This window comes from Delphinapterus leucas, chromosome 3 (assembly GCF_059928025.1).
Source record: "Delphinapterus leucas isolate spDelLeu-1000000601 "Yukka" chromosome 3, BTC_Dleu_Yukka2, whole genome shotgun sequence".
NCBI classification, from domain to species: Eukaryota; Metazoa; Chordata; class Mammalia; order Artiodactyla; family Monodontidae; genus Delphinapterus; species Delphinapterus leucas.
The window spans coordinates 131832685-131858416 of NC_143131.1; the positions used below are offsets into that span (position 1 = coordinate 131832685).

The window sequence follows — 25732 nt, forward strand, 5'->3', positions numbered from 1 at the left end:
GGATGTGGCTAAACCATCATAATGCTCTTTCCCTATTATCTCTAACCCTCCTTGCTGCTGTGCCTTAGTTAGAGGTGATCAGGATGAGTACCTAAGGTAAATGTCTTTCTGGGAGAGGTCAGTTCTAACCCCAGAAGTTTATAAAATATGTCTGATTCTTCCCTGCTCCGCCCACTTCATCTTCTTGGAGCAGTGACTCGACAGTGACATCCAGTGGTGGGTCAAAGTTATTACTGCTGGTTCCTCTTCCGTGCTAGGTGCTTCAGGGACTCCGGAGATAAGTAAAACTTTTTCCTTCAGAGAGATTATAATGTAGTAGGGATATGCCAGTCATCTTATTCCCTTGAACCCTTTTAGCAAAAGGGCAAATAGAAGTAAATAATAGTCCTCACATTTATTTAAAAATTGACACTGATAGCGCTAGGCACTTACACTGACCTCATTTAACCTTTATAATATGAAGCAGGCAGGGTTACTGTTATCATCACTATAGCAGTGGATGAACTGGAGCCCACGGCCAGCCAGTGAGATAGTGGCAGCGCTGCTCGGGTGTCCTGACAAAAAGATGAGTCCGCTGTCTTCCATCCTTAAGGTCTTCCTCCTTTCTGGGCCTGGAGCGGGGAGTACATGGGCAGAGAATAGGAAGACCTGTTGGGAGTAGAGCAAGAAGGGCTCCACTCTTGGCTCCCAGAAAGGGAAGGAAGTGTCCTCGGGGTTATTACGGGACCTTTGGCAGTGGTGAGGCTAGACTGGATCCCGGTCTGACTCTTAAGATCAGTGTCCTTTTTAGGGCCTTGAGGGGCGTGAGGCAGTCCCCAGGAGCATCTGGGCCTTCTGAGCGGAGGCATTGCAGCATATTGCATGCCACGTCCCATGTACCATCTCCTGAGCAGTGACCTCTTCTCAGAAGGGGAGCAGAAACTTGTATGGATAAAGGCCTGGGCTTCAGAGGTAGACGGGCCTGGTCCAGATTTTGCCTTTACCAGCTAGAAGCTCTGGGACCCTTGGCAAATTATTTTTCTATGCTTCGCTGTCCTCATCTGTGAAATCAGATGGTCATGTCTACATCAAAGGGTGGTGTAGACCACCGGAGTGAATGTGCATAAACCAGCACAAGGCTTGGCCTCTTGGCATAGAGATGTGCTCAGTAAAACGGGTGACTGGTTTTTAGGGTTATAAACCTGTTCATCATCTACACTGGGAGGTAGGAAGTTAGGGGGTCTCTAGACAGCTCTGGCAAGGAAGGGGGTGTGGGTAGTAGTGCTCCCTCATCACCTCTGACTCCCTCCTCTGTTGCAGCCCCCCATGGGTGAGGAGGGCAACCACAAGCGACACCCAGTGGCAGCAGGAGGTGGCAGCGGCGAGGGCAGGAGGCGGTGCCCCTCCCAGTCTTCCGGCAGGCCCTCCGCCGTGGTCAGCCAACCCCCCACACCAGCTACCGGCCAGCCCATCCGAGAAGACGCTAAATGGACAAGCCAGCACTCGGACGCACAGACTTTGGGAAAGTGAAAAACCCTTTAGCCCTGGGGTTTTGTGGGGAGGAGGGATGGAGGGGGTAGGTGAGAGTCTGTGGGGGTGCCCAGTCCCAGGAGAGGGGACAGAGAAGGGACAGGCCTGTAGTTGTTGGGATGGGCCTTTGTGCTGAGTAGCAGCGTGTACACCATTTGGGCTATCGGAGGCGCCCCTGGGCAGGAGCCTCCACACACCCCTTCCCTCTTCTCTCTCCATGGCTCTTCTTCACATCCTAGCTTCTTCTGGGGGGGGGGGAGGGTAAGGGGGGAAATTTTTTTTATATATATATATATACATATATATATATCAAGTTTTAAATTATTGATAGTTCGTCTGGATTACCAAAATCACTCTGCAGCCCTGCCCGCGGCTGGTAGGCCGCAACCCTGGTCCCCATCCACAGCTGCGTCCTGCTCCCCCGCCAGCCAACTATGCAGCCCACAGAAAGGCCCTGTGGGCCCCATTGCCCAGCACTGTTTCACAGAAGGCTCTGGCAGCGTCCCTGGGCCCCACAAGCACCAGCCCCTTGATCATCTGGGGCTTGCCATCACCTTGTTCTCTCCCTGCTGTCCCTACCACGCCCTCCTGCCATCTTCCGGGAGAAGGAAACCAAAGGATCTAGAAGTGGGGGTGGGGAAGGTTTTGGCCTCTCTCCACTCCCCTCCCCCCATGCCCCTTACTCCCCAGCCCAGAGAGACGCTGCTCGTACCAGAAGAGACTATTGAAAGATGATTTATTTTATTTTTCTCTGACCTTTCCATCCTTGGGAAAATGGAAAAGAAAAAAAAAAAAAAAAAAAGACAAAATCGACCATAAAAGACCAAAAAAACCCATCAGAAAACCCCCACCTAATCCACAGAAAGTGATGTCTTTCCCCTACCCTTGGAATTTTCTTGTTTTGTTCTTGGAAATAGTATTTTTTTAAAAGTTGCCTTATTGTGGAGTGGGAATCTGAAATACCCAAATGCCTGTTTTCCTCGGTGGAGTCAACTCGAAGAGCTCCCACCTTCTCTGGATGTGCCTGGGCTGGATTGACTAGAATCTGTCTCTGGATTGAGTTGCATGTACAGTGCCTCCTGCCTGTAGGCAAGAGAGTTGGGGGCGGCTCAGATCAGAGCCGTGCCCAGAATATCTCCGCTGTTGCATCATTTGAAGCTGACGTCCCGTGTCTGTACACTGCTGCCACTGTCGTGTCCTTGCTCTGCTTGCTGTTGCCTCACGCCAGGGCCCGTCCTGCCGTGACACCCTTCATCCTACCCTTGGAACGCCAAGGCCAAGTTTGCTTCAGACTGTTGGAGGACAGCGTTGGCCTGGATCTGGGACACACTCGTCCTCAGCTTGACTGTCTCCCCCACCTCAGAGGGGAAAGGTGAACACTTGGCAGCTGAGGCTTGGAAACCTTTCTTGCGTTCCCTTGATCTCTGAGACCTCAAGGAGGCTTTGTCTCTTAAAAGGTGGAGAGAGATGCCTCTCCTCCCTTGGGCCGGGTGGGTATCCCCATCTTGCGCCCCGCCCCCTCTGCAAGCCATCTCTGCCCACCCTCCAGTTGACCCCGCCTGGGAACGAGAGATTGAGGAGGCTTTGAGGGTGGGGGTGGTCCTGCCAGTTGGAGAAGCTCTGTGGCAGGAAGGTATATGTGGACATAGAGTATACCTGACTTCTCCAGCCACTGACTGCTTGACTTGGGCTGTGAATGACAGTGGAATGGCTGGAGTCTCCTGGCATCCAGAGCTAGGGAGGGTGACCCAGAACTGACCCTCACAAACGGGGCTGGGTGTGGGTGTGCCAACACGCTCACCACAGGGTGGTGGTGGTCATGTGCTCACGCCTCTTGGCCCTTGTCAACTGCTTCCTCTGTCGGGCCCTAAAGTTGGGAGTCGGAGACAGTATCTCAGGCTGGCTAGGGCTTGCCCTGTGTCTTGGGCACCTCATTGCTTTGGCCTGTGCCCTCCCCCATCTCTGCCCTCCCAGCAGTTAGTATGGGGAAGCCCATCTTAGTTCCTGTGAGCCGGTTGTCTCGAAAGCCAAGGATGAGTGTCTGGTCTCTGCTCTGACAGTGGGGTTTGAGGCCTCTCCCTGCCCAGTCTGGTGCCTGCCCCACAATGTGCCAGACACTGGACGCCCTCCTCCTTCCCTTCATTGCCTCTTTCTTTCCTTTGGGTTGCTCAGCCCTGTACTGTATCCAGCACCACAGAAACCTCAGTGTTTGTCCTCTGCTGGGTTTGGGGGCACAAGGAAGCCTTGGGAGTGTGGGGAAAGGCTGTTCTTATCTAGAGTTTACTCCCAGGCCAGGGGGCTGCCATCCTCTCCCTGATCCTCCCCACAGACACCCCACAAAGAGGAAGCCCCTTTTGGGTGGGGAGGTGAGGACGTCATCTCAACACAGGCTGGGGTTGGGGGGGCTTTTTTCTTCCTTTTTTTCTTCCCCTTTTTTTTTTTTTTTTTTTTTTGTAACATGTTCGGAGTTAATGTTGCAAAGAGTAGTTTACATCTTCACTTTCTGAAGACACTTGAATTTAGGACCGATGTATCTGTGACAAGCACCATCCTCCATGGGGATCCAAGATCGGAGACACAAAGCAACAGCCTGCCCAAATCCTTCTGTTCATCCTGTACCCTTCCAAGATTGGTCCATGCCAACACAGCCTTTGGGCATCAAACATCAGAAGGTCTGTGTACCTCGGCCCTGCTAAGGGGCAGGTTTCTCTCGTGCTCTCCTGAATCTGGGAGTAAAGGCACTACCAGGAGAGAGGGGCTGCCCGAGCCTGCCCCAGCCTGGACCCCTTGGGCTCAGATCCAGGTGCAGAGCCCCCCGTGTCAAAGTTGTTAACGTTTTTGTTTTGTTCTGTTGTAGCTCTTTTTTCCCCTTTCCTGATGATTGGTTTTTAAAAAGAAAGTTGCTCAGAAAGCCCTGGCAGTGGGGAGGAGGGGCAAGAAGGACGACTAGCTTATAGGGAGGGTGGTGGTTTTTTGCCAGAAGCCTGGGTAGAGCGGTCTGGATCGCCTGGTGCCTCCTGAGCGGGGCCCCAGGTCTCTCCTGTGTGCGCAGGGCCCGGGATGTGCCCCAGCCCCACCCTCTCCTTCAGCCGTGTTGATAGCAGAGGCAGAGAAGATCAGAGCATACAGCCCATTTCTGACTGGAGAGGAAAACTTGTCACCGGCTTTGCGGAGAAGGTTCCACCTTATGCTCATAGTACGTTATCTTTACCATGTGCTAGGATATCACACTTACAAGGACAAAAAAATGTAAAATACTTGAATGAGCTTGTATTATAACATTAATATTATTGAGACTATCTGCTTTCCAGGCTGAAGTGATTCATTCATTATTCTAGTCCTGCTTTAGTCGTTTGTAATTTGTGGTAATTATGCTTTTCTTTTTAATACAAAAAAAATGTATAAAAATAAAAACTTGAAAAGGCAAAAGCCTGGCTGGTCTCCCATGAGGGGTGCAGCTGTTGGGTGTGTGGGGTGGAGCCTGGTTCGCCTTCCGACCGCAGATCCAGAGGAGCCTGCGCTCGGGATGTGCACATGAAACCTCTGCGGGGCTCTGCCACTGTGCTGTCGGGGATTCTGCCCAGGGCAGGGGCTCCCGACACAGCTCCTACGGCCGCTGGTGCTTCCAGGTGGTTCCTGGGAGATACGGAGAGCTTCTGCCAGCCTTGAATTCATGTCCGCCTCGTGTCTCAAGTGAGATGGGGGAGCTGTAGGCAGTGCCACAGACCAGAGCGACACCATTCCAGCAGCTGGAATTCCAGGACTTCAGGCACTGGCTGTGGCTTGGCATGGTGTCAGGGCACAGCCAGGAAGATACAAGTTGCTGTGACTCCTCACTGGACAGACTTCCCTGCGGGGTATAAAGGAGGGACCAACACTCTGGCCCTGTGGAATCCAGGTCGGCCACCGAGCCCTGAGGATTGACGCCGGGGAAGGAGGGATGAGCGCTCCCACCGGGACCGGCCCCTGAGCCGCTGGTGCCTCTCCCTGGCCCGTGAGGCCAGGGACCAGCCGTGATAACAGTCTGAATGCCGGCCTGGCCTTGGGATGTCATTACAAAACTGAACATGAGCCTTGTTTACTCATTCCCTGACAGCTGTTTGTCTCCTGGGCTTTACTCATTCCCTGACAGCTGTTTGTCTCCTGGGCCTGGCACTTGAGCGTCCCATCTGAAATGGTTTTCCAGACAATTCCACCTTGTGTCAGGTGAACAGGAACTTTAAGAGCACCGATGGCCCGCAGGGGCCAAAGGTGAGGCTAGGAGACAGTGGGCAGGGCTTCTGCGGGCCGCTCCGGGAAGAGGAAGACATTCATTCCTTCCACGGCTTGCTGGGAATACTCTGAAAGAAGCCACAGAGTGTTTCCTTGTGCTGCTGTGGCGCACAGACACCATGTGGTCGTGATGCCGGAACGACTCACGTAGGGAGACAAAAACCCAAGTATCCACTGCAAAGGAGACCGGTTTGTTCTCCATCCTTTCTCCATTCACATTTTCTGCTGCCAGTGTTGAGACCTCGACCTTTCCTTGAGGCTATTTGGTAACCAGTGTCGGGGCCAGGCCCAGCGACCTGCCTAAGAAAAAGGGTGAGAGAACGAGGCCCCTCGCCCCTCTGCGCCCCAGCAGCACCTCCAGGTCTACAGATGTTAAAAGGAGAGACCGCCATTCTTCCTCTTCCTCCACACTCCTCATTCCCGACCCTCGCTCAGTGCACTGAAGAGGGACCGTTTTCCAACTGTTTGTTTATTCGTAGGACAGGTTGTGGGTGCAGGTCAGCAGCTATGAGCACGTCCAGCACTGGTGCACCAGGAGCTGTGCTCAAGCGAAGGGCATGCGGTCCCAGGGAGGGGGCTGAGCCCACCCGGGCCCGAGGAGGACGCTGCCTGCTAAGCGCCTGGTCGGCCTCTTGGGCAGGTCCTCTGGGGAGATAGGGCCCGTGGCAGGAGGTCGTCCTCTTTGATAGCTCTGCCTGGAGATGTGGCCCTATCAGATGTTAAAGTATTTTATAAAACTACAGCGGGTGGTTTTCTGGACAGAGGAGAACTGAATGTTCAGGAGAATATCAGACTTTGGAAACTATAATGGTGGCCTTGCAAATCAGAGTGTCTTCACGTTGATACTGGGAGCCACAGGGTTCCTGGCAATGTCAGAAGCAGCTGAGCGAACCCAGGGTGAGGACTGCTTCCACCTGGGCAGCTCTGTGGTTTTGTGGTAGACAATAAGGTCCCATTGGAAAAGGCATTACTGCTAAAGTCATCCTGTAAAAATGGTGCTGAAACAACTGGTTCATCATTTGAGAGGGAAATAAGGATTTTACCCTCTGTTCAGCCGTGTATTTCTTGCTTTAGTGGAGGAAGAGGGTTCTAGCTCCTTTGGTCCTGCTTCAGAGAGCCTAATAAGGGGCCTCAGTTGGGTGTCCCCAAAGGTCAGCAACTCTGACCCTACCCTCTGTGGCTAAAAGGGGGCCCCAGCTGAGCGGGGCCACAGGGTTTGGCCTTTGGTTTCCGCCTGTGGCTGAAGGTATTGAGATTTGGTCTGTGCCTCTTTTTGGTATCTCAGTTGTAATCACAGGAGGAGCTCCTGTGATTGGTATTTTCAGAGAGGGGTGATGTCCAGTTGCAGTGGGGCAGAGTTGAAGTGGGGTCTTTATCACGCTGCGTGTCTGTGTGTGTGCGTGCATGTGCGCGTGCGTGTGTGTGCGCGTGCGTGTGTGTGTTGGGAAGCAGTGGGGACTTGATCCCAGAACCGTTGCCAGGGTGTCCTGGCCCTGGCCTGAGTACAGAATGAGAGAGGCTTTTGGGGACAGGAAGGGGCAAAGCAGTATCTTCTGGTTCTCCCACCCCCTGGCATCAGGAGCTATGGCTGGAGCCACACGGCCTCCTGCCACCTTTGTCATTCTCTGTCCTGGCAGGGCTACCAAGGAGTCATCTGGTGTCCCTTTCCCCTTCCACAGCAGAGGACCAGGGGGACCCCCCAGGAGCCCTCTCAAAGTGGCTTCTTCCCTCTGACTGGTCTCCATTCCAGGGAGCTATATTTTTTCGTTACGCCAATCCCTGGTCCCCTTTGGGATGATAGGGGTAGTTGGGGGAGCCCTGGTCCCCTCCTCCTTGGGCCTGCTTTTCCAGGAAGCTGACCTCCCCCCTGTCCTTGTGGTTTGTCATCAGAGTGCGTGGCTGAAGGAGCGAGTTGGTAGGTGCGACCAGGAGGCCTCAGGCCACCTTAGCAGACCGTGCAGAGGGCACGGCTAGGATGGCACCCGGGCCGTGTCTTAGTCCATCTTCTTCGGGGGATCTGGGATGCTCTCGGAGAGTGGGGTGAAGCCCAGCAGGATCATGTGTCTCTCGTAGGCCTTGGTCTGCTTAAACACAGTGTCAGTCCCGTGGAGGTGGTCCAGCACCCCCAGCACCCCATAGCACTGGTTGAACCTGGAGGAGAGAGGAGGGTGCTGGAGGCGGGCGAGCTCACGTTCATTTCACCTGTGCCAGCCTCACACACATTTCTGAGCCCTCCTATCCCACACCCATCCCCACCATGCTGCCCACCTGCTTCCGGTTAACCCAGGCGGTGGTGCACATATTCCTGGGGCCATTCCAGACTGAAAAGCTATGCTCTTCCTTTGGAAAGCTCTCTGTGATTTCGACGCACACAAGTCAGAACCTGGGGCAAAGCCAGCTTGTTCAGGTAGGTTCTGGGACCACCTCCATCAGAATCCCCTGGAACACTTAACTAAATGCAGATGCCAAGGCCTGCTCCCCCAGATGCTTTGATTCAGGGTATTTGGAGTGGAACCCAAGAGGCTGCATTTGAGGAAAGCATCTCAGGTGATTCTGGTGCAGGAGTTTCCACGAGCCTGGAGGCTTTCAGAGTGTGCACAGCTTCTGTTGAATTGCCTGCGGGAATTCTATGCATGTATGCATCTTCCTGGTAGTGCCCATGGCTTACACTAGACCCTCAAAGGGTCCAGGACCTAAATGCAGGTTAAAGACCCATAGTGGCAGGAAGACCCAATATCAGACAGAAAGAGAATGGCAAGGTGATCTGGGTCCCAGGATGGTCACCTTTGTCCCCACCTGCAGACCTCTCCCTCCACTAGACCCACATTTGAACTGAGACACCGGTGTCTGCTGTCAGGAGTTCTAGGAGTCAACGTGGGGGCTACTGCCCAGAGACCCACAGTGGGGAGGGTTGCCTTACTTGAGATGGTGGTAGTCATGGAATTCAGGTGAAGGCAAGAAGGGTAGGTGGTAGCCACAGTGGGAGATGATGGTGATGATGAGGACCAAAGAAAACCAAATGGTGATGGAGGACAAGTGGGATCCCATGACGATTGGACCCACCATCGCCGGCAGCATGTTGGAGACCTGCAAGGAGAGGGCTGTTCGAAGAGGGGCCCAAGGGGATGGAGGGGACGCAGGTGGGTGTCCGGGAAGACTTCTTGACCCAGATCTGGGGAAGCTGAATGAGTTTCTGGGACTGGATTTGCTGGACTCCTTCAGACATGAAACTTAGGACAAGTTATTAACTGTTTGAACCTCAACTTCCTCATTAGCAAAATGAGGATTTAAACAGTTGTTGGGAGGATTAAATGAGATAACTTATGTTGAGCATGTAGCATCGCCCGGCATATGCCAACAACAAATGGTAGCCGTTGAATGGGCAGAAGAAAGAGCCAGTGTGATCCCGCTCTGTGCAGGAGACTACCTTAGGGAAGGGGGTTGGCGCCCGCTGCCCTTTCCTCTGGGGGAGCCGAGCTCTACTCACCACGTGCTCGATAGGATGTGCGTAGAGGGAGATCACGCCAATGGGAGCTGTCCACTCGTGGTGTTTCTTGTGGATTTTCTTGTAGAGTTTTGGGTGGTGAAGGAGGCTGGGAAGAGAGTTAACAGTTGATAAATCGGCCAACCTCCCTCTCCCCCTGCCCCACCAGAACACGAGAAACCAAAGGTAGGAACTGGGGTTATATCCATGGAGCAAAGTTTCACATCCAGTGAAAACACACTGGATTGGTGCTCCGACAGCCCTGCCTTGTGAGTTGTTCTGGTGACGTTGCCTCTCTCTACCTCAGTTGTATGAGCTATAAAATAGGGAGGATGGCTAGAAAGGATTCAGTGAAGGGGATGAATGGGAAACTGCCCTGCCACACACATGAACGGAGATCCCGGACCCTCGTCGGTGGTCGCACATTGTCAGCTGTGGAGCGAAGAGTTGTCTTCGTGTTAGCTAGTTAGCGGGAGGCTCTTGATGCCAGGTGCTGTTGGTCGCACCCCTGCAACTCCGAGGAGGCCAGGGTTCAGCCCCATTGGCGGGTGAGCCTGGGAGGGTGAGGAGCTGGCTGTGCTCAGAAAGGAAGCGCTCACCGGTGTGCGTAGTAGAACAGCACTTCCTCAGTCAGCGTGAAGACTGCCAGCTCCAGGAGGAACCAGTGGAAGGCGGGCAGCTCTCGGCGGCAGGGGTCGCCCCCCAACTTGAGGATGGGATAGAGCCAGACCATCATGGGGAAAGAGATCACAAACTGGTTGAAGAGAACCATGTGGATAGACTGGCGTAGTTTCATGGGGTCCACCTGTCCGGGATGGGGGGGGGGGGAAGAAGGAAGAAAGGAGGTGGATGAGAGTGTGGGAAGTAGGTCTTTCCCTTCTAGGAACCAGGCTCCTCTGTGAGCAGCTCTCGGGAGGCCCTCGCTCGGGGCTGGATGCTAGGAGTGATGTCTGCCTGTAGCCAGCAACCCCTGAGTGCTGCCCAGCCCAGGGATGGAACCGCCTGGTAATGCCCTGCCTTTGGAAACTCCCCTCCCCCGGCCTCAGTTTCTGCCTGAAGCTGCCTGCTCCTTCCTGCTTCTGCAGCTTCCACCACTGTCCTCCCCATTTCTCTGGCCAGGCCCAACCCCACGTACTCCCGACAGGCATCTTGGGGAGCCTCCAGGGTGCTGGGAGAAGGCTCCCAGCCTCATTCCTTCTTCAGCCTTTTGGTCCCTGCTCGTCCAGAGAGCCTTGACCAGGATCGGGTGCAGAGATCAGGGTCGCCTGCCTCCTCGTGTGGTCCAGCCTCCCTGGATGGGAGCCAGGGAGCTGCTATCTGGCCTCTTGTCCCGCTTGCTGTGAGCAGGTCTTGCTGGTTTTCAGGGTGGGGCTGTCAGGATGAGGGGCTGCCTGCGCATTCTCCCCAGAGCGCTGTGGAGAGCTGGCCTCACGCGCTCACATCCCTTTGAGCCTCAAGACTACAGCCAGCGTTTCCTTGGGAACCAGTGACCCCTGACCCTTCCATTTGTCAGAGCCCTGGAGCTCCTGGGAATAGCCCCATCTCCACAGGTCACTTGCTGGTCCCGATGAACTGGTTTGGCATTCTCAAAGGGGATTCCCTCCTGAGAACTGTCTGCAAGCTGGAGGGTTTCTGCTCCAAGGTGCGGCCGGGTTCAGCGTGGTCCTCATACTTCAGGCCTGCCTGTTCTTCTGCCTTTTCCATGTCCTGCATGTACTGATGGACCAGAATTCATCCCATGGTGAAGCCAGGTCTGGGCAGCCTTGGTCTGAGAGCACCACAGAGGAAGCTGTACACCTCTTCTGGCAGCCTTGACCAGGAGGTGGGTGTGACATGTGATTACTCACTCAGCTGATACTGAGCGCCCCCTGTGTTTCAGGCAGTGTTCTATGTGCTGGGAAGGAAGCAGTGAACAAAAAGATTCCTGCCCTCACTGAGTTTATACTCTTATCGTTTTAAGTAGAATGGTCAGGGTAGGCTTCGTTGAGATGGTGAGATCTGAACAAAGATGAGGGAAACAGGTATCTGGGGGAAGTGTCTTCCGGCAAAGGGAAGAGCTGGTGAAAAGGCTCCACGATAGGCCACACTCCTGGCGTACTTGGCTGGAGAAGAGTGAGATGTGAGGTGGGGAGAAGTGGGAGGGGAGGTCAGAGAGGCAGGGAGGAGCCAGTGCGTACAGGGCCCCGTAGGCCACTTTGAGAACCTTGGCTTTTATTCCAAGAGAAGCGAGGGTCATCCCAAGGTTGTGAGCGGAGAAGTGACAGGATCTTACAGGGTTACTCTGGCTGCTGTGCTGGGAATAGACAATAGGAGACCAAGAATACAAACGGGAAGACTAGAAGTGCTAAAGTACGCATTTAAGAGGATGGCGGCGATGGAGGTGGTGGGAAAGGGCTGGATCCTGGATCCATTTGGAAATTGCGCCAATAGGGTTTCCTGATAGATTGGATGTGGTGTACGAGGGAAAGACAGTCGTCAGGGGTGACTCCAAGGCCTCTGCACTGGGGAGGCTGTGGGTATCAAAGGCTTTGGGGGCAGGGAGAGCAGGAATTCTCCTTGGGTCATGTTGCATTGGAGATGTCAGGGAGGCATTTGGATGTTTAGTCCTGCATCGGGAGAGAGTTCTGAGCTCGAGAGGTAAATTGGCGAGCTGTTGGCGTTGAGGCGGTTATTTAAAGTCACGACGCTGAGGGGATGAGGACAGAGAAGACGACGAGGCTGTGCCCTGGGCGTCAGCGTAAAGAGGGTGGGGAGGTTAGTCTGGGGAGGACCCAGAAAGGAGGCTGTGAAGGGGTGAGTGGCGAGCTGTGAGGACACAGTGGGGCCTTGGCAGCCGGTATAAGAAGCTACAACAGGCTGCGGCATGAGCAACTTGTGGAGACAGCCCTGGTAGGTCTAATGAGACAAGCCTGCGACAGGAGCACTGGTGACCTTGCCCAGGACAATCGTGGTGGAGCGGTGGAGGTGAAGGCCTGATGCGAGGAGGTTCTAGAGGAGGTGAGAGGATTGTTTTGTGATTATTTTAGGAGGTGCAGGCTGAAGGATTTAGAGTTTTATGGTGTCTGAACTTAGCTTCAAATGATGAAGCAAAAAATTATAGATGCATAGATATTTATAGTTTTATATACAGAAAAAGCACATATTGTAAAATGTTTAAGACAAGACTGGAGAATCTAGGTGGTATATAAATGAGTGATCAGGGTACTACTACCTTTTCCACTTCTGTATATGTGTTTTCAATTTTTCATAATCCTGAAATTTTGGGAAAAGACAGTGGACAGGGAGAAATCAGAAACTGTATAGACAACCCTTTAAAGAGCTTTGCTGCAAAGGGGACCAAAAATATGAGTGGGAGTGAGTATGGGAGATGGACGCAAGGTTTTTGGTTTTGGTTTGGTTTTAAGCTGGGAAAAATTATAGCAGGTTTGTAATAAGCCAGAGAGTAAAATCCAGAAGAGGAAGGAAAAAAAAGGACAAAAGAAAGAGAAGGAAGAATTGCTGGAGCAACTTGCTGGAGTAAACAAGAGGTGCTGGGTGTAGCGTGCAGACAGTGAAGGAACGGGCTGGAGTAGGACCAGAGACAGGCCACAGGCTGCAGCAGGTGGGCAGTCAGAGCGTGTGCACAAGTGCTGCCCCCAGGCTGCGGTGGTGCACGGCTGCGGGAGCTGTCTTCTGCTTGAAGGCAAGGCCACCCTCTGGGAGGAGGTGACGCGCAGAGGTGCTGAGGATCTGAGGAGGGAGGAGAGGCGTGAACTAGCCGTCCAGTCCGGGATGAGTGGGAGGGTAACCAGAGCCGGGCGGCGGGGGTGGCTGGTGGTGTCCTATGAATGCCGTTGCGTTCAGGTCCCACCCGATGACCTGTTTCTGATGTCTTAGGTCAGGGGTCAGACCTTCTTGGAATGGGCCGAAGACGAAATGGCGTCTGGGGCTTCCTTCTTACTTGTGTGACTACCTGAGGATGCACACAGTGTAGGAGCAGATGAGACGAGCTTTCCAAGAACAGTCTAACCTTGAACTAGTCAGTGCATCTTTTCTGAACCTCAGCTTCTGCCAAATGCCACGAGACCTTCCCTGTGTGGCCCTCCATTCATGGTAGACTGTGAAGTTTATTGCGCTAGGTGATTCTCTTGAGAGCTGATGTGGCCTAGTGGTTCAGGGCACAAGCCCTGGTGTCACAAAACTTGAGTGTGAATCATGGTTCTAAGCCATGTCACATTTCAGAGCCTCTGTTTTCTCTTCTGAATGATGAAGATGTTTACCGTACTTGGCCTTGAAGACGTACGCATTCAGTCAGTGGTGCCTGGTAAGGAGACCTCCGTGGTCTGACAGGTGAAACATTCTCAAGGAACAAGCCCTGCTTTTAGCCCTTTGGCTCTGGTCCCTGCCTGCTGAGCTGGACATGGAGGAGGCCCCTGCCATCCCAAGTGAGGGGAACTGTGAGCCAGGCCAGTAGCTCTGGTTCAGGAAGGGACGGTCCTGAAATCCTGGATCAAGGGCACTATTTCTCAGCCACTCTGCTTTCTAGAGTGCTGGCCTGGGTAGAATTCCCTGAGAGCTGAGGTGACTCACCCAGGCACCTGGACAGATAATTAAAAATGATTGTCTGGGCTTCCCTGGTGGCGCAGTGGTTAAGAATCTGCCTGCCGATGCAGGGGACACAGGTTCGAGCCCTGGTCCGGGAAGATCCCACATACCGCGGAGCAAGTAAGCCCGTGTGCCACAACTACTGAGCCTGAGCTCTAGAGCCCACGAGCCACAACTACTGAGCCCACGTGCCACAACTAGAGCCTGGAGCCCGTGCTCCGCAACCAGAGAAGCCACTGCAATGAGAAGCCGGCGCACCGCAACGCAGAGTAGCCCCCGCTCGCCACAACTAGAGAAAGCCTGCGCACAGCAACGAAGACCCAACGCAGCCAAAAACAGAAACAAATAAATAAGTAAATTTATAAAAAAAAAAAAAAAAAAAAAAGAAAGAAAATGATTGTCTTGTCTGGGAAGGAAGCCAGGATGTGGTTTTGGTGGAGCTGGGGTAAAAAAATCTGGGTTTAACCATCAACTTCTTCCTTGTTGTGTAAGAAAAGGCTTCTGAGGTTGTCAGAGCGCTAAGCAGGCAAGCCGGGCTCAGGGAGCAGTGAACGGTGGGGCTCAATTCCTCGGCCTGTGTCCATCCAAGATACGTGCTTGGCTTTTTCTCTCCTTCGGGGCCAGGAGTTCCTTGTCAGCAAGGTCCAGGCCTTGTTTACCATGGATGACCTACGTACTATTGGTGGTACTGGATAATCAGGAAGGAGGACCTGCTTAAAAACCAGCCACCACCGACACATTCGCAATTAATATGATAGTGGGGCTATGCGCTGTTTCAGCAGCTGTGTCCCTCTCTCACAAGGGCAGCTGTTATCCGTGTTTTCAGCATCTAGTTATTGCTGTCCCTCCTCCCGTGGATAGGCGGGGACCTACCTGACATATCTGGGACTCGGTCCAGTGCTGGGCTGAGACAATCATTTCTGTTCCTAAAATGCTGACCACAGTGCCGTAGGCCAGCACAGGCAGGTAGAGAGCCAGGCCTGGGAGTCAGAAGGTTAGTCTTGACTGACATTAGTCTTGGCTGGCTGGCTAATGTCATATTATTTCCTCTCTCTAATCTTCTAACCTGGGGGAGCCTTGTACAGAATCACTTGGCTCCCACCGGCCCCGGTCTCTCCTGGGCCAGCCAGCAGAATTTGGAGAATGTGGCTTTAGCCCCTGCTTTCTGTGCCTTGACCAGGAGAAGCTGCAGCAACACTTACAGGGTCATTCTTGCCGACCTGAATTCGGTAGCGGGAGATGAAGTTAGGCTTTCCAGTCGTGTCAACCACCAGTAGAAGTCCACTGACGGTCCAGAAGAGCAGAACGGGCACCTGGGTGGCACCTGAGGTGGGGAAGAAGAAGGAAACGTCAGGACAACTTCAGGAGCTGGCGGCGCACGTATTCCCCGAACACATGCTCGGTGGTAACTGAGGCTGTGTCGTAGGCAGGCCCTTGCCAGGGCCTTGGTGTCTGGGTGCTTGGGGCTGGGGGCCTGCCTTCAGCCTTGGGGTGACAAACCAGCTGTGGGGACTGGGATGGGTCACTTAAAGAGTGTCTCTATTTCTTTTCTTAGCTGTAGAACGGGGACAACAACCTTCTAGGCGGTTGGAGAAAAAAACAACACAAAACTATGGTAAGATGTATGATACACTCCAAACAGAAATGAATTTCGGTTGACATTTGGGTGTCTGTGCCCACTGAGCCCTTTAAGAATAGCCAAGGAAGGGAGAAGCAAAGGGAGAAGCAGAGGAGGAGTTTGGTATGGTACAGCTCACCACGGGCACTTGGGTTCCCCAATCCCCATGACCTTATGAGGACATGAGCAGGGGTACTTCAGGCGTCCAGTGAGCATTTTCCAAAGTGGAAAACCTACCTCTCAAGGGGCTCCTTGGTTAAAACAGTCTTCACACCCTACCTTCTTGGAGAGTCAGGGTCCAGACAAGTGTGGTCACAGCTCTGAGAATTCCTGTTTGACTTTGTTAAATTCAACCTTTCTCAGGCTTTTCTTTACCCAGCACTCTGTCTTCTCAGAACATCTGAGAATAGACTGGCCATTCGTCCCTGTCTGCCCAGGACAATTTCAGTATGTATCCATCATATCCATCATGATTAATAACCCCTCCTTTATTCTCACAAATGTCCCATTTCGATGGTAAGTCGTATTATGGTCTCCCCACCCATTAACCTCCGATAGAACTGATGTGCTGCAGGGTATTTTAGAAAATACCGATCAACACAAATTTAGATAGGGCTTTTTGCCCCACATCCCACTTTTCCATGAAGTCATCCCAAGTATTTCTGTTCTCCTCCTGTGAACAAATAAGCACTTTGTCCACCCCAGTTGGCAGTTATTCAAGTGACGTTGTAGTGTTACCTAACTCTTGTACTCTTTAACTTTATTTTTCCTTGATTTGCCGCCTCCTCTAATTTCAGTATTCCAAGGAGCAAGGGTGTTTAACTTAATTCTCTGTCTCTGCATTCTTCCTCCAGTACCCTTCTTGCTCCATCAATCACTGTGCCGTGTGGTAGTTGATACCTGAAAAATACTTGGCTAGCACTGTGAGGAAATGGGATTGGCTCAGACATCCTCAGGGCAGTTTGGCAGTATCTGAAGTGAGGAAAAGATCAGAGTGACAGACTAAGACAGAGACAGAGAGACAAAGACAGAAAGAGGGGAAGAAAGAAAAGACATACACACACTCGTGCACATAAATGCCCATCTCAGCGACTGGAAAAAAAGCACAGTAGAACATTTAAGTAACCTAAATGTCCCAGATCTTAGTTCCCTGACCAGGGATTGAATCCAGGCCACGGCAGTGAAAGCACGGAGTCCTAACCACTTGAATTCCCAGAGAATGGACTAAATTGATTAGAATATTTCCACACAATGGAATAGACAGGACAGCTTACAATATTGGGCAAATCTGTATCAGTTGATATGGAAAGATGTCCGTAATCAATTCAATGAAAAAAGTTAAAAAAAATAGTAGATGTCGGGACTTCTCTGGTGGCTCAGTGGTTAAGAATACACCTGTCAATGCAGGGGACACGGGTTCGAGCCCTGGTCTGGGAAGATCCCACATGCTAATGAGCAGCCAAGCCCGTGAGCCACAACTACTGAGCCTGCACTCTAGAGCCCGCATGCCACAACTCCTGAAGCTCGAGCACGTAGAGCCTGTGCTCCGCAACAAGAGAAGCCACCGCGATGAGAAGCCAGCACAGCGCAACGAAGACTAGCCTCCTCTCTCTGCAACTAGAGAAAACCTGTGTGCAGCAACGAAGATCCAAAAAAAGCAGCCAAAAATAAATAAATTTAAAAAAATAGTAGACGTCTTTTAAATTTAACCAAATACGCAGTATACTAACTGCTTATTTCGTGGATATGAGAGGTAGGTGATTTTCACCTTCTTTATGCTTATTTGAATTGTGTGATTTTTATTTTTAACAGTGAGCATGTATTTACTTTTATCCTCAGAAATAAGAAACTTTATTTTGAAAAAAAAAAAAAGAGTTAGGTTGGTGGCTGCCTAGCGGGCCACCCTTCGAGGTGCCTGCCTACGTGTCAATCCAAGGGCTCCTGGAGGAATATACCGAATGAAAATCACAAGAGGTGATCTTGAACTGTCTTCCAGTTCTAACATTTCAAATGGCAAATATTTTTTCTCTCTGGCATTTGCTTATCCCTGAGGTGATAGGTGGTTTTCCAGTCATCGTAACAGAAACATATAAAATGTTTTCCCACCACTCTCCCCATGTATATTTGCAAATGTGCATTGTTCTTTTCAACGAGTGCTTAAGGTTCCATTAACCTGTCATGTTTAATATTCAGCCCATTTTCGGAGTTCTCTTCCTAGAAGAAAACAGTCATCAGAAACATTTTATTTCTATGTTTGCTTTGTGACAACTGACACTTTTTTAATCTCCCATTCTAGACTGTGACAGAGTGTTTTTGGTTGAGGTTTGTTTGTTTTGCAGTTATTAATTTTCTTCCAGTCAAACGGTGACATAGTTTTTTAATAGGGTAGACATTTTACCTTAATACTTTATCTTAAGTATCTCTATATCCTACAAATGAGTTTGGCACAGAATAACTTAATAGATATTATGTGAGTGAATGAATGTATGACGGAGGACAGTCACTATTGTAGATAATGCTGTCATAAATACCTATGTTAAAATGGGTTTTTTCTTCTACTATGTTTTGAGCTTGCTTTCAGGCTTTGGCACTGTCAGTAATTACATTTTGAGTGAACACTTGCTGTCAAGGCCCAAGAGCTAGCTAGATTGCACCAGGTCCAAGGACACAGCCTCACATGAGACAGAACAGCCCTTTGCACTTGTGGACCTGACATCTAGAAGCAGGATTACTGCTCTCACAAGCATTCGTTTTCACACAAACTATTTCTCTTTTTATTTTTCTATTTGGGGGGATGGAGGAGGTGTCTCAGCTTCTTTTCTTAGATATCCTTAAACATCCATTCCAGATTAACCCCCAAATTTAGCACTCTGGGGTTACCACTGCCTTAAACTTTAAGTCCTCATTCCTTAGAGTAATAAACTGAGAAGTCCCAAAGTAGAGAACAAAAGAAAAAGAATTAAGCTATAACCATGTACCCAAACCCTAAGTGCTGGTGGTCTGGGAATCTCACCTAGAATGTAGAGGAGCCACTCCTTCCCTTCGAATGTAGACAGCAGCCTCTCCCACTGGGCTTGCCAGAAGTAGCCAGAAGCACCCCAAAATCTCTGAAGATGCCTTGAAAGAAAACTCATTCATGTTTCTGGGTGAAGACTGGTGGGTGGGCAGCTCCTAAATCCATTCTCTGCCCATAGACCGCCACCGCACGGCCCCCAGCTCCCGAATTAGAGCTGGCCGAGAAGACTCACCATGTGACTGAGTTCCAGAGGGCCACAAGCAAGAGAAGGCCAGAGCCCAGGATGAAAGCCGTCCTCCTCATGGAGCCCCAGATGTGTCCCTCCTAGGGGAGGACAAGAAAGCGTCAGGTCCCAGCAAGCCTCCTGCCTTCACACGCAGCTCACTGCTGAAGCCCGGCAGGAGTGAGGTGCCATCAGGATCTCAATCGTGCCACCATGGCACATCTGCTGACCTTTTCCCAACTTCCGTGGAAGGCTCTTCCTTATCAAGAGCTCTCAGGCTGTGTGCGGAGGTGAGTATGAAAGAGCTTAAGGTTGGGGGAGGGAAGAGAGCAAACCTGATCCAGAGAATCTAGCATGCAATTTCATCACCCAGAGAAGGACAGGTGAGCTTTCCAAGAGCCATGGGATTTCATGACCAGTCTTCTTGTTGAACAGAGATGCAGATTATTTGTACATTGGAATCACCTGGGAGCTTTCAAAAAATCCCAGTATCCAGGTTACTCCCCAGCCCGATTACATAAGAGTCTCTGCCGGGGCAGGGGAGGTGGGGCTGGGCCTCCCTGTCTTTTAAAGGTCCCCAGCTAATTCCAATGGACAGGCGGAGCTGGGATGGCCATCACAGAAGGATCTGCAGAATCCTTGATGAGGCCACGGGGACTTCAACTGTGTTCCTGAGCCAGGCCTGTTTTCCCATGCCCATCACCCTTTTGCCCTTGAAGAAAAGAGTAAATAAACATATTTTCTGCCTTGTAATATGTCCTCTGCCTTCCGGAGATATTAGTCTGGGCTGCCAGCTGAACGGGACAATGATGGCTTCTAGGGGCAAAGAACAGACCGCTGGCCATCACTGGGCGGTCCTTACATGTTCTCCTCCAAAAGCCTAAAACAGTGGTCATTGCGAGCTTGATGGTCAACCAGCAGGTCCCAGACTTGCGGAAGGAAAACCCTGGCTGCCAGGTGTGTCACCAATTTCTAAAGTACCTTGGGCAGGAATGACAAATGTCCATTACAGCCTATGTTTCTACGCCCAGATGCAGTCTGCTAATATTCTTTCATGGGAGAGGACTGGAGGTGGTGGTCCCTATAGGTGTGTGCAGTTAGTGAACCAGGTCACATACACTGTTGTAGGGGAAGCTGATCTAATAGGGGGCCAGGTTTTAATCCAGCCTTTGGAGATCTAAAGGAGCAGACCGTTTTGACTGACTCATTCAGAGCAACCTGAATCTGCACTGACTCTTTTCTTCTCTGATTACCCTATCCCACTTTTGATCAGAAGTTAGTAAGTCATTTTCCGTGGCAAGTGAAATGTTTTTAAAGGTCTACTCGGGTCCTGAGGTTTGAAAAATGACCTTCTCTCTCTCTGAGCTCTGAAAATGACCGTCTGTTTCCCTCTCTCTCTCTCTGTCTCCCCCCGTTAAGGGCTGGATCGCCAAGACCACAGAAACTTGTTCTTTTATACAGGCTGTTCAAAGGTCACCCCCAAATTTGCCAGACAGTTCATCTTGGGCTTTTGCAATTAGTCCTTTTTTAGGATTCAAAGGACCCTTTTCCTGAGCTTTCCAGATTCACTAGGAATTTTTCATTTGAGTTTAATCAAATCAAGCCAAGTCAAATTTAAAACCTCGATTTCACATGTAAGATTAGATGTGTTTTCAGGGATCGTGGTGTTTTCTCTCTCTAGCAGCCTGAGGGCCAGGTAAATTGACAGGACAAAGGTCTCTGTGAAGGGCAGGAGCATGCAGCACAGAAGTTATCTGGGCTCAACAGCTGGTTCCCACCCCCCAGTTCCCAGCCCCCAGTGGGCCTCTCTTGTCCCCAGAGCAGCTGTAGAAAGGGGCGGTTCCAAAGGCCTGAGCCTGGGGCATTCTAAGGGCCAAGAGACCTTGGTGGGACAGCTACGGGGCTCTTCAGCTAACTTCATGCAGGCAAAGGGGCTTGAGTTATAATCAGGCAGCTGGAGTCAAGTGATTCTGCTCAGCTACTGAAGCGAGCACTTCACTGATGTGTCAGCTATGTCCCGAAGCCTTGGGGGGGGGCGGTGTTGTCAGTTATGCTGCAGGCGCAGATGTGGAAAGGGTCACTGGCTGCGTTCTCACCAGTTTGGTGGGTGAGGTGCTCGCGTTTACCTGCTTTTGCTTCTCATTGTGTGGCACACTTCCAGCTTCTCCCTTCATCTGGAATGAAAAAGCACAGGTGAGCCTGGATGTCATTTTCACATGCAACCAAGGAAGTAAGGAATAGAGAGAGTCAAGGTGAATGGCCAGCAGTGGTTTTTAATGCCGGCAACTCATTAAAATCACCTGGGAGTGATTTTACAAACACCAAAAAAAAACCCTGGTGGACAAACTGATTCTAAAATTTACATGGAGAAGCAAATAAGCAAGAATAGCCAGGAATACAGCAGAAGAGTAGAGGAGGGACGGGCACGAGGGATACTAGGTCTAGCAAGTCTTAAAACACATTATAAGGCTTTTTAAAAGATTTAATTATGCTCTTCTCATTTCTTCAAGGTAGTAAAGAGTTGTTCCTGTGAGATAAAAGAATATCAGTGGACTCTTAACCAGGACTTAAAGAGTAGCTCTAACTTGAGTTGGTTCAATTGTGTATTCTTTGTTATTATTTTTCAGTTTAAAAACAACAACCAAGGTTTTTCTGAAACCAGTCAACGGTTCTATGGCCAAGCAGATGGATAGGAATGCGGTGCATGAAACTCCTTCTAAAATGCTGTCAAACAAGAACTGGCTAGAAGGAGAATAATTAGGAACGCGTTTGAGATCTCCATTTGAAAGTATGACAGGGTAAATCTTTCTGGAAGTCTTAATAAAACCAATATCTAATAAGTGGAGAAATTAAGGCTTGATCATTTTTATTTTCTGATATGATGTTGCAGAATTTTCCTGGTTATATAAAGATAATGATCAAATGAAAAATGAAAGTTATTTTAAGGAACCCAAACAGTAGTTATTAGACAACTGAATAAAAATTCTGATGTCAAAAGGTGGTGAACACAGATTAAAAACCAATTGCATCTATACTTAGCAAAATGAAACAAAAAGGATAAAAAATGGCATTGTCCATAATATATGCTGAATGAGATATTTTTGGCCACGTAAACATATTTTTTTTGAACATCTTTATTGGAGTATAATTGCTTTACAGTGTTGTGTTAGTTTCTGCTGTATAACAAAGTGAATCAGCTGTACATATACATATATCCCCATATCCCCTCCCTCTTGCGTCTCCCTCCCACGCTCCCTATCCCACCCCTCTAGGTGGTTGCAAAGCACGGAGATGATCTCCCTGTGCTATGTGGCTGCTTCCCACTAGCTATCTACTTTACATTTGGTAGTGTATATATGTCCATGCCACTCTCTCACTTCGTCCCAGCTTACCCTTCCCCCTCCCCGTGTCCTCAAGTCCATTCTCTACTTCTGTGTTCCTGTCCTGCCCTTAGGTTCATCAGAACCATTTTTTTTTAGATTCCATATATATGTGTTAGCATACGGTATTTGTTTTTCTCTTTCTGACTTACTTCACTCTGTATGACAGACTCTAGGTCCATCCACCTCACTACAAATAAATGAATTTTGTTTCTTTTTATAGCCATGTCAACATATTAAGTGTGCTTTTCCCTGCTTTTATTTTTATGCATCACAAGTCAATGCATACAGAGATAAACTTTTTTGACTTAAAAAATAAAAACCTTTATTCTAAAGATTATACAATACTTTGGTACTAGAGGTTTTTTTAAAAAATATTTTTAATTAATTAATTAATTTACAGCTGCATTGGGTCTTCATTGCTGCATGCAGGCTTTCATTGTGGTGGCTTCTTTCTTTGCGGAGCACGGGCTCCAGGTGCGTGGGCTTCAGTAGTTGTGGCTCGCAGGCTCCGTAGTTGTGGCGCACGGGCTTAGTTGCTCCGTGGCATGTGGGATCTTCCCAGACCAGGGCTTGAACCCGTGTCCCCTGCATCGGCAGGCGGACTCTCAACCACTGCGCCACCAGGGAAGCCCAAGCAGGCGGATGCTTAACCACTGCGCCACCAGGGAAGCCCGGTACTAGAGTTTTGATCTAAGTTTTGAGGACGATATTCCTTTTACTACAAGCTAGTTCTATACTGTCAAAAACATCTACAGAAGTATATCCTCCACACTTACACACATACTGCACAGAACTATAAAATCTGGCAAGGTAGAAACTTTCTGGAATTTTCCAGTGTATTTTCAAGGTACAGCAAGCCAAAAGAAAGCATTGTAGACAAGTATGCGTGCTGACTCGGGCAGTGTTTCCAACGTAACTGTAGTGTAACACATTCATATACATATACACCCAGGGAATATTTCAGAAGCATCAGTTCTTTACACCTTACACTTGATCACGGATGTGGGTACTTCTCTGACAGTTCATCCTGTTCTTGTGCCAACACCACCTGACTGACCCTGCGGTAGCTCCATAGTGAGGTCAAGGCCAGTGCCATCTGCTGTTTCTTTTTGTTGTTGTTCCTGTTGGTGTGTTTCTTGAAGAGACATAGCCTCTTGGCTTTGTGGTGTTGTTAGGGTTGAAATGCTATTCATTGTGTCTTCCATTTGTTGCATTTGAACCTCCAGTGTTTCAAACCGGTGTTCAAATTGTCCTTCAAGGCAGAAGTCTTTGTCCGTGTTCATACTCCTCAATGTAGCTTCCAAAGATCTGACTACACCTGCCAGACTTGCCTTTGCTTACTGCTACTGCAGTTTGGTCTCCAGCTGCCACAGCATTTACCCTAGGCTTTATTCTCACAAAATTAAGTGCTAGGTTTTTCTGATGGTTTGTGTCTTTAGAGTGTGTTCTTGTGACTTCTCTGTGCCAATCTGAATGACCTTTTAGATCTTGGCCTTTTTCAGTCTCTTCTTTATCACATTTCTTGGCATTTCTATTAAGTGTTTTGCAACAAACTTTGTGTTTCTCCATATTTGAAATAAAGCCATGACTTCTCTGTGAAGGTGACAGCCTGGGACGGTGGCTGGGTTTGGTGGGAGGGTGCTTGGGGATTGCACTTACCCTGAGTTGCTGCCCAGCTTGACTTGGTTGACTGTCCCCCTACTTGTCTTACCATAAAGGTTTTTTTGTAATAAGTTTATTTATTTATTTTAGTTTTGGCTGCGTTAGGTCTTCGTTGCTGCACACAGGCTTTGTCTACTTGTGGCAAGTGGGGTCTACTCTTCGTTGCGGTGCACGGGCTTCTCATTGTGGTGGCTTCTCTTGTTGCGGAGCACGGGCTCTAGGCACACGGGCTTCAGTAGTTGTGGCACACGGGCTCAGTAGTTGTGGCTCGCGGGCTGTAGAGCGCAGGCTCAGTAGTTGTGGCTCAGGGGCTTTGTTGCTCCGTGGCATGTGGGATCTTCCTGGACCAGGGCTCAAACCTGTGTCCCCTGCATTGGCAGGCAGATTCTTAACTACTGCACCACTAGGGAAGTCCCACCATAAAGTTTTTTCTTTTTTTAAAATTTTTATTTAATTAATTTATTTTTGGCTGCGTTGGGTCTTCATTGCTGTGCGCAGGCTTCTCTTCTTGCTGAGAGTGGGGGCTACTCTTCGTTGAGGTGCGCGGGCTTCTCATTGTAGTAGCTTCTCTTGTTGCAGAGCACGGGCTCTAGGCGCATGGACTTCAGTAGTTGTGGCACGTGGGCTCAGTAGTTGTGGCTCGTGGGCTCTAGAGTGCAGGCTCAGTAGTTGTGGCGCACAGGCTTAGTTGCTCCGTGGCATGTGAGATCTTCCTGGACCAGGGCTCGAACCCATGTCCCCTGCACTGGCAGGCTGATTCTTAACCACTGCGCCACCAGGGAAGTCCCACCATAAAGTTTTAATAGTTGAAATTGTGTGCTAGCGCATGAGTAGGCAGACATATACAACAGATTAGAAAGTCTGCAAATAGACCTTAAAATATACGTGGGAATTTAGTATATAATAAAAAGAAATCAATATCAATGGACTCTAAACTGAAAAGATGCTGAACTTCCTCCATAATAAGAGAAATGTGAATTAAAACTATAATAAGATATTATTTCTCACCTGCCAGCGTGACAAAATTCCAAAAGTTTGGCCACATGCTCTGCTGATGAGACTTTAAAATTGTATTTGTTCTTTTTAAAAACATCTTTATTGATATAAAATTCACATACAATACAATTTACCCATTTAAGTGTACATATATATGGCTTTTAGTATATTCAGAGTTGTGCATTCACCATCACAGTCAGTTTTTGAATATTTTCATTATCCCAAGAGAACTCCTACACGCTTTAGCCATGAATTTCCTGTCTCCCTATCCTCACCCACCTCTAGCCCGCGATAATCACTAATCCACTTTCTGTTTCTGTGGAATTGCCTCTTCTGGACATTTCATATTAATGGAATCCTACAATATGTTGTCCTTTGTGGTTGGCTTCTTATACTTAGCATAATGTTTTCAAGGTTCATCCATGTTGTGGTATCTATCAGTACTTCACTCCTTTTTATTGACAAATAACATTCTGTCATATGGATATATCACGTTTTGTTTATCCATGCCTCTGTTGATGGACATGGGGATTGTTGCCACTTTGTGGCTGTTATGAATAATGTTATGAACAGTTTTGCATAAGTTTTTGTGTAGACACGTTTTTATTTCTCCTGGATGTACGCCTAGGAGTGGAATTGCTGGGTCATATAGTAACTATATTTAACTCTTTGAGGAACGTTAAATGGTTACACCATTTTACATTCCCAACAGTAGTAATGTATGAGGTTCCAACTTCTCTACATCCTCACCAACACTTATTATTGTCGCTATCGAATAGTGTCATGACCTGGCTGAAGAGGAGCGTTACAGTTCATCGTCCTGCCATGTGACAAGGGTGAAGGAACCTAGAGAAAGGAGGCCAGGTGAGTTTATAGATGGCAGAGCCAGGATCAGGCCCAGCTTCCAATATCTCTAAGGATGTTTTATTCTTTTGTGGATGTTTATGCTTGGTTTTATTATTCTAGATGCATTTTTACCAGCTTT

The 25732-nt window shown here is 49.6% G+C and overlaps 3 protein-coding genes and 1 pseudogene across 7 annotated transcripts in view; 2 read left to right on the top strand and 2 right to left on the bottom strand.

Moving 5' to 3' along the window:
* LARP1 (La ribonucleoprotein 1, translational regulator) overlaps positions 1 to 2318 on the top strand; it is a 54588-nt gene extending 52270 nt beyond the window's left edge. For 3 of the 4 annotated variants that reach the window (XM_022590215.3, XM_089909601.1, XM_089909603.1), the window contains one exon: positions 1300 to 2318. In XM_022590215.3, the coding sequence (XP_022445923.1) occupies positions 1300 to 1509 (210 nt within the window). In that variant the 3' untranslated portion in view covers positions 1510 to 2318. The other variant, XM_089909602.1, reaches the window with a different exon arrangement.
* FAXDC2 (fatty acid hydroxylase domain containing 2) overlaps positions 2289 to 25732 on the bottom strand; it is a 30327-nt gene continuing 6883 nt past the window's right edge. Inside the window, exons 2-9 of one of the 2 annotated variants that reach the window (XM_022590216.3) lie at positions 20833 to 20880; positions 18716 to 18807; positions 18481 to 18584; positions 15052 to 15173; positions 9865 to 10070; positions 9269 to 9374; positions 8702 to 8868; positions 2289 to 7932 (exon numbers count right to left, since the gene is read on the bottom strand). In XM_022590216.3, coding sequence (XP_022445924.1) covers positions 7776 to 7932; positions 8702 to 8868; positions 9269 to 9374; positions 9865 to 10070; positions 15052 to 15173; positions 18481 to 18584; positions 18716 to 18807; positions 20833 to 20880 — 1002 coding nt within the window. In that variant the 3' untranslated portion in view covers positions 2289 to 7775. Of the gene's footprint in view, positions 7933 to 8701; positions 8869 to 9268; positions 9375 to 9864; positions 10071 to 15051; positions 15174 to 18480; positions 18585 to 18715; positions 18808 to 20832; positions 20917 to 25732 lie in introns of those variants that run through there. The other variant, XM_089909605.1, reaches the window with a different exon arrangement.
* On the bottom strand, positions 22182 to 25532 carry LOC149749705 (charged multivesicular body protein 1B1-like; annotated as a pseudogene).
* CNOT8 (CCR4-NOT transcription complex subunit 8) overlaps positions 25530 to 25732 on the top strand; it is a 62351-nt gene continuing 62148 nt past the window's right edge. The window contains exon 1 of the mRNA XM_022590218.3: positions 25530 to 25611. The gene's annotated coding sequence lies outside the window, so the exon portion shown is untranslated. The remainder of the gene's footprint in view (positions 25612 to 25732) is intronic.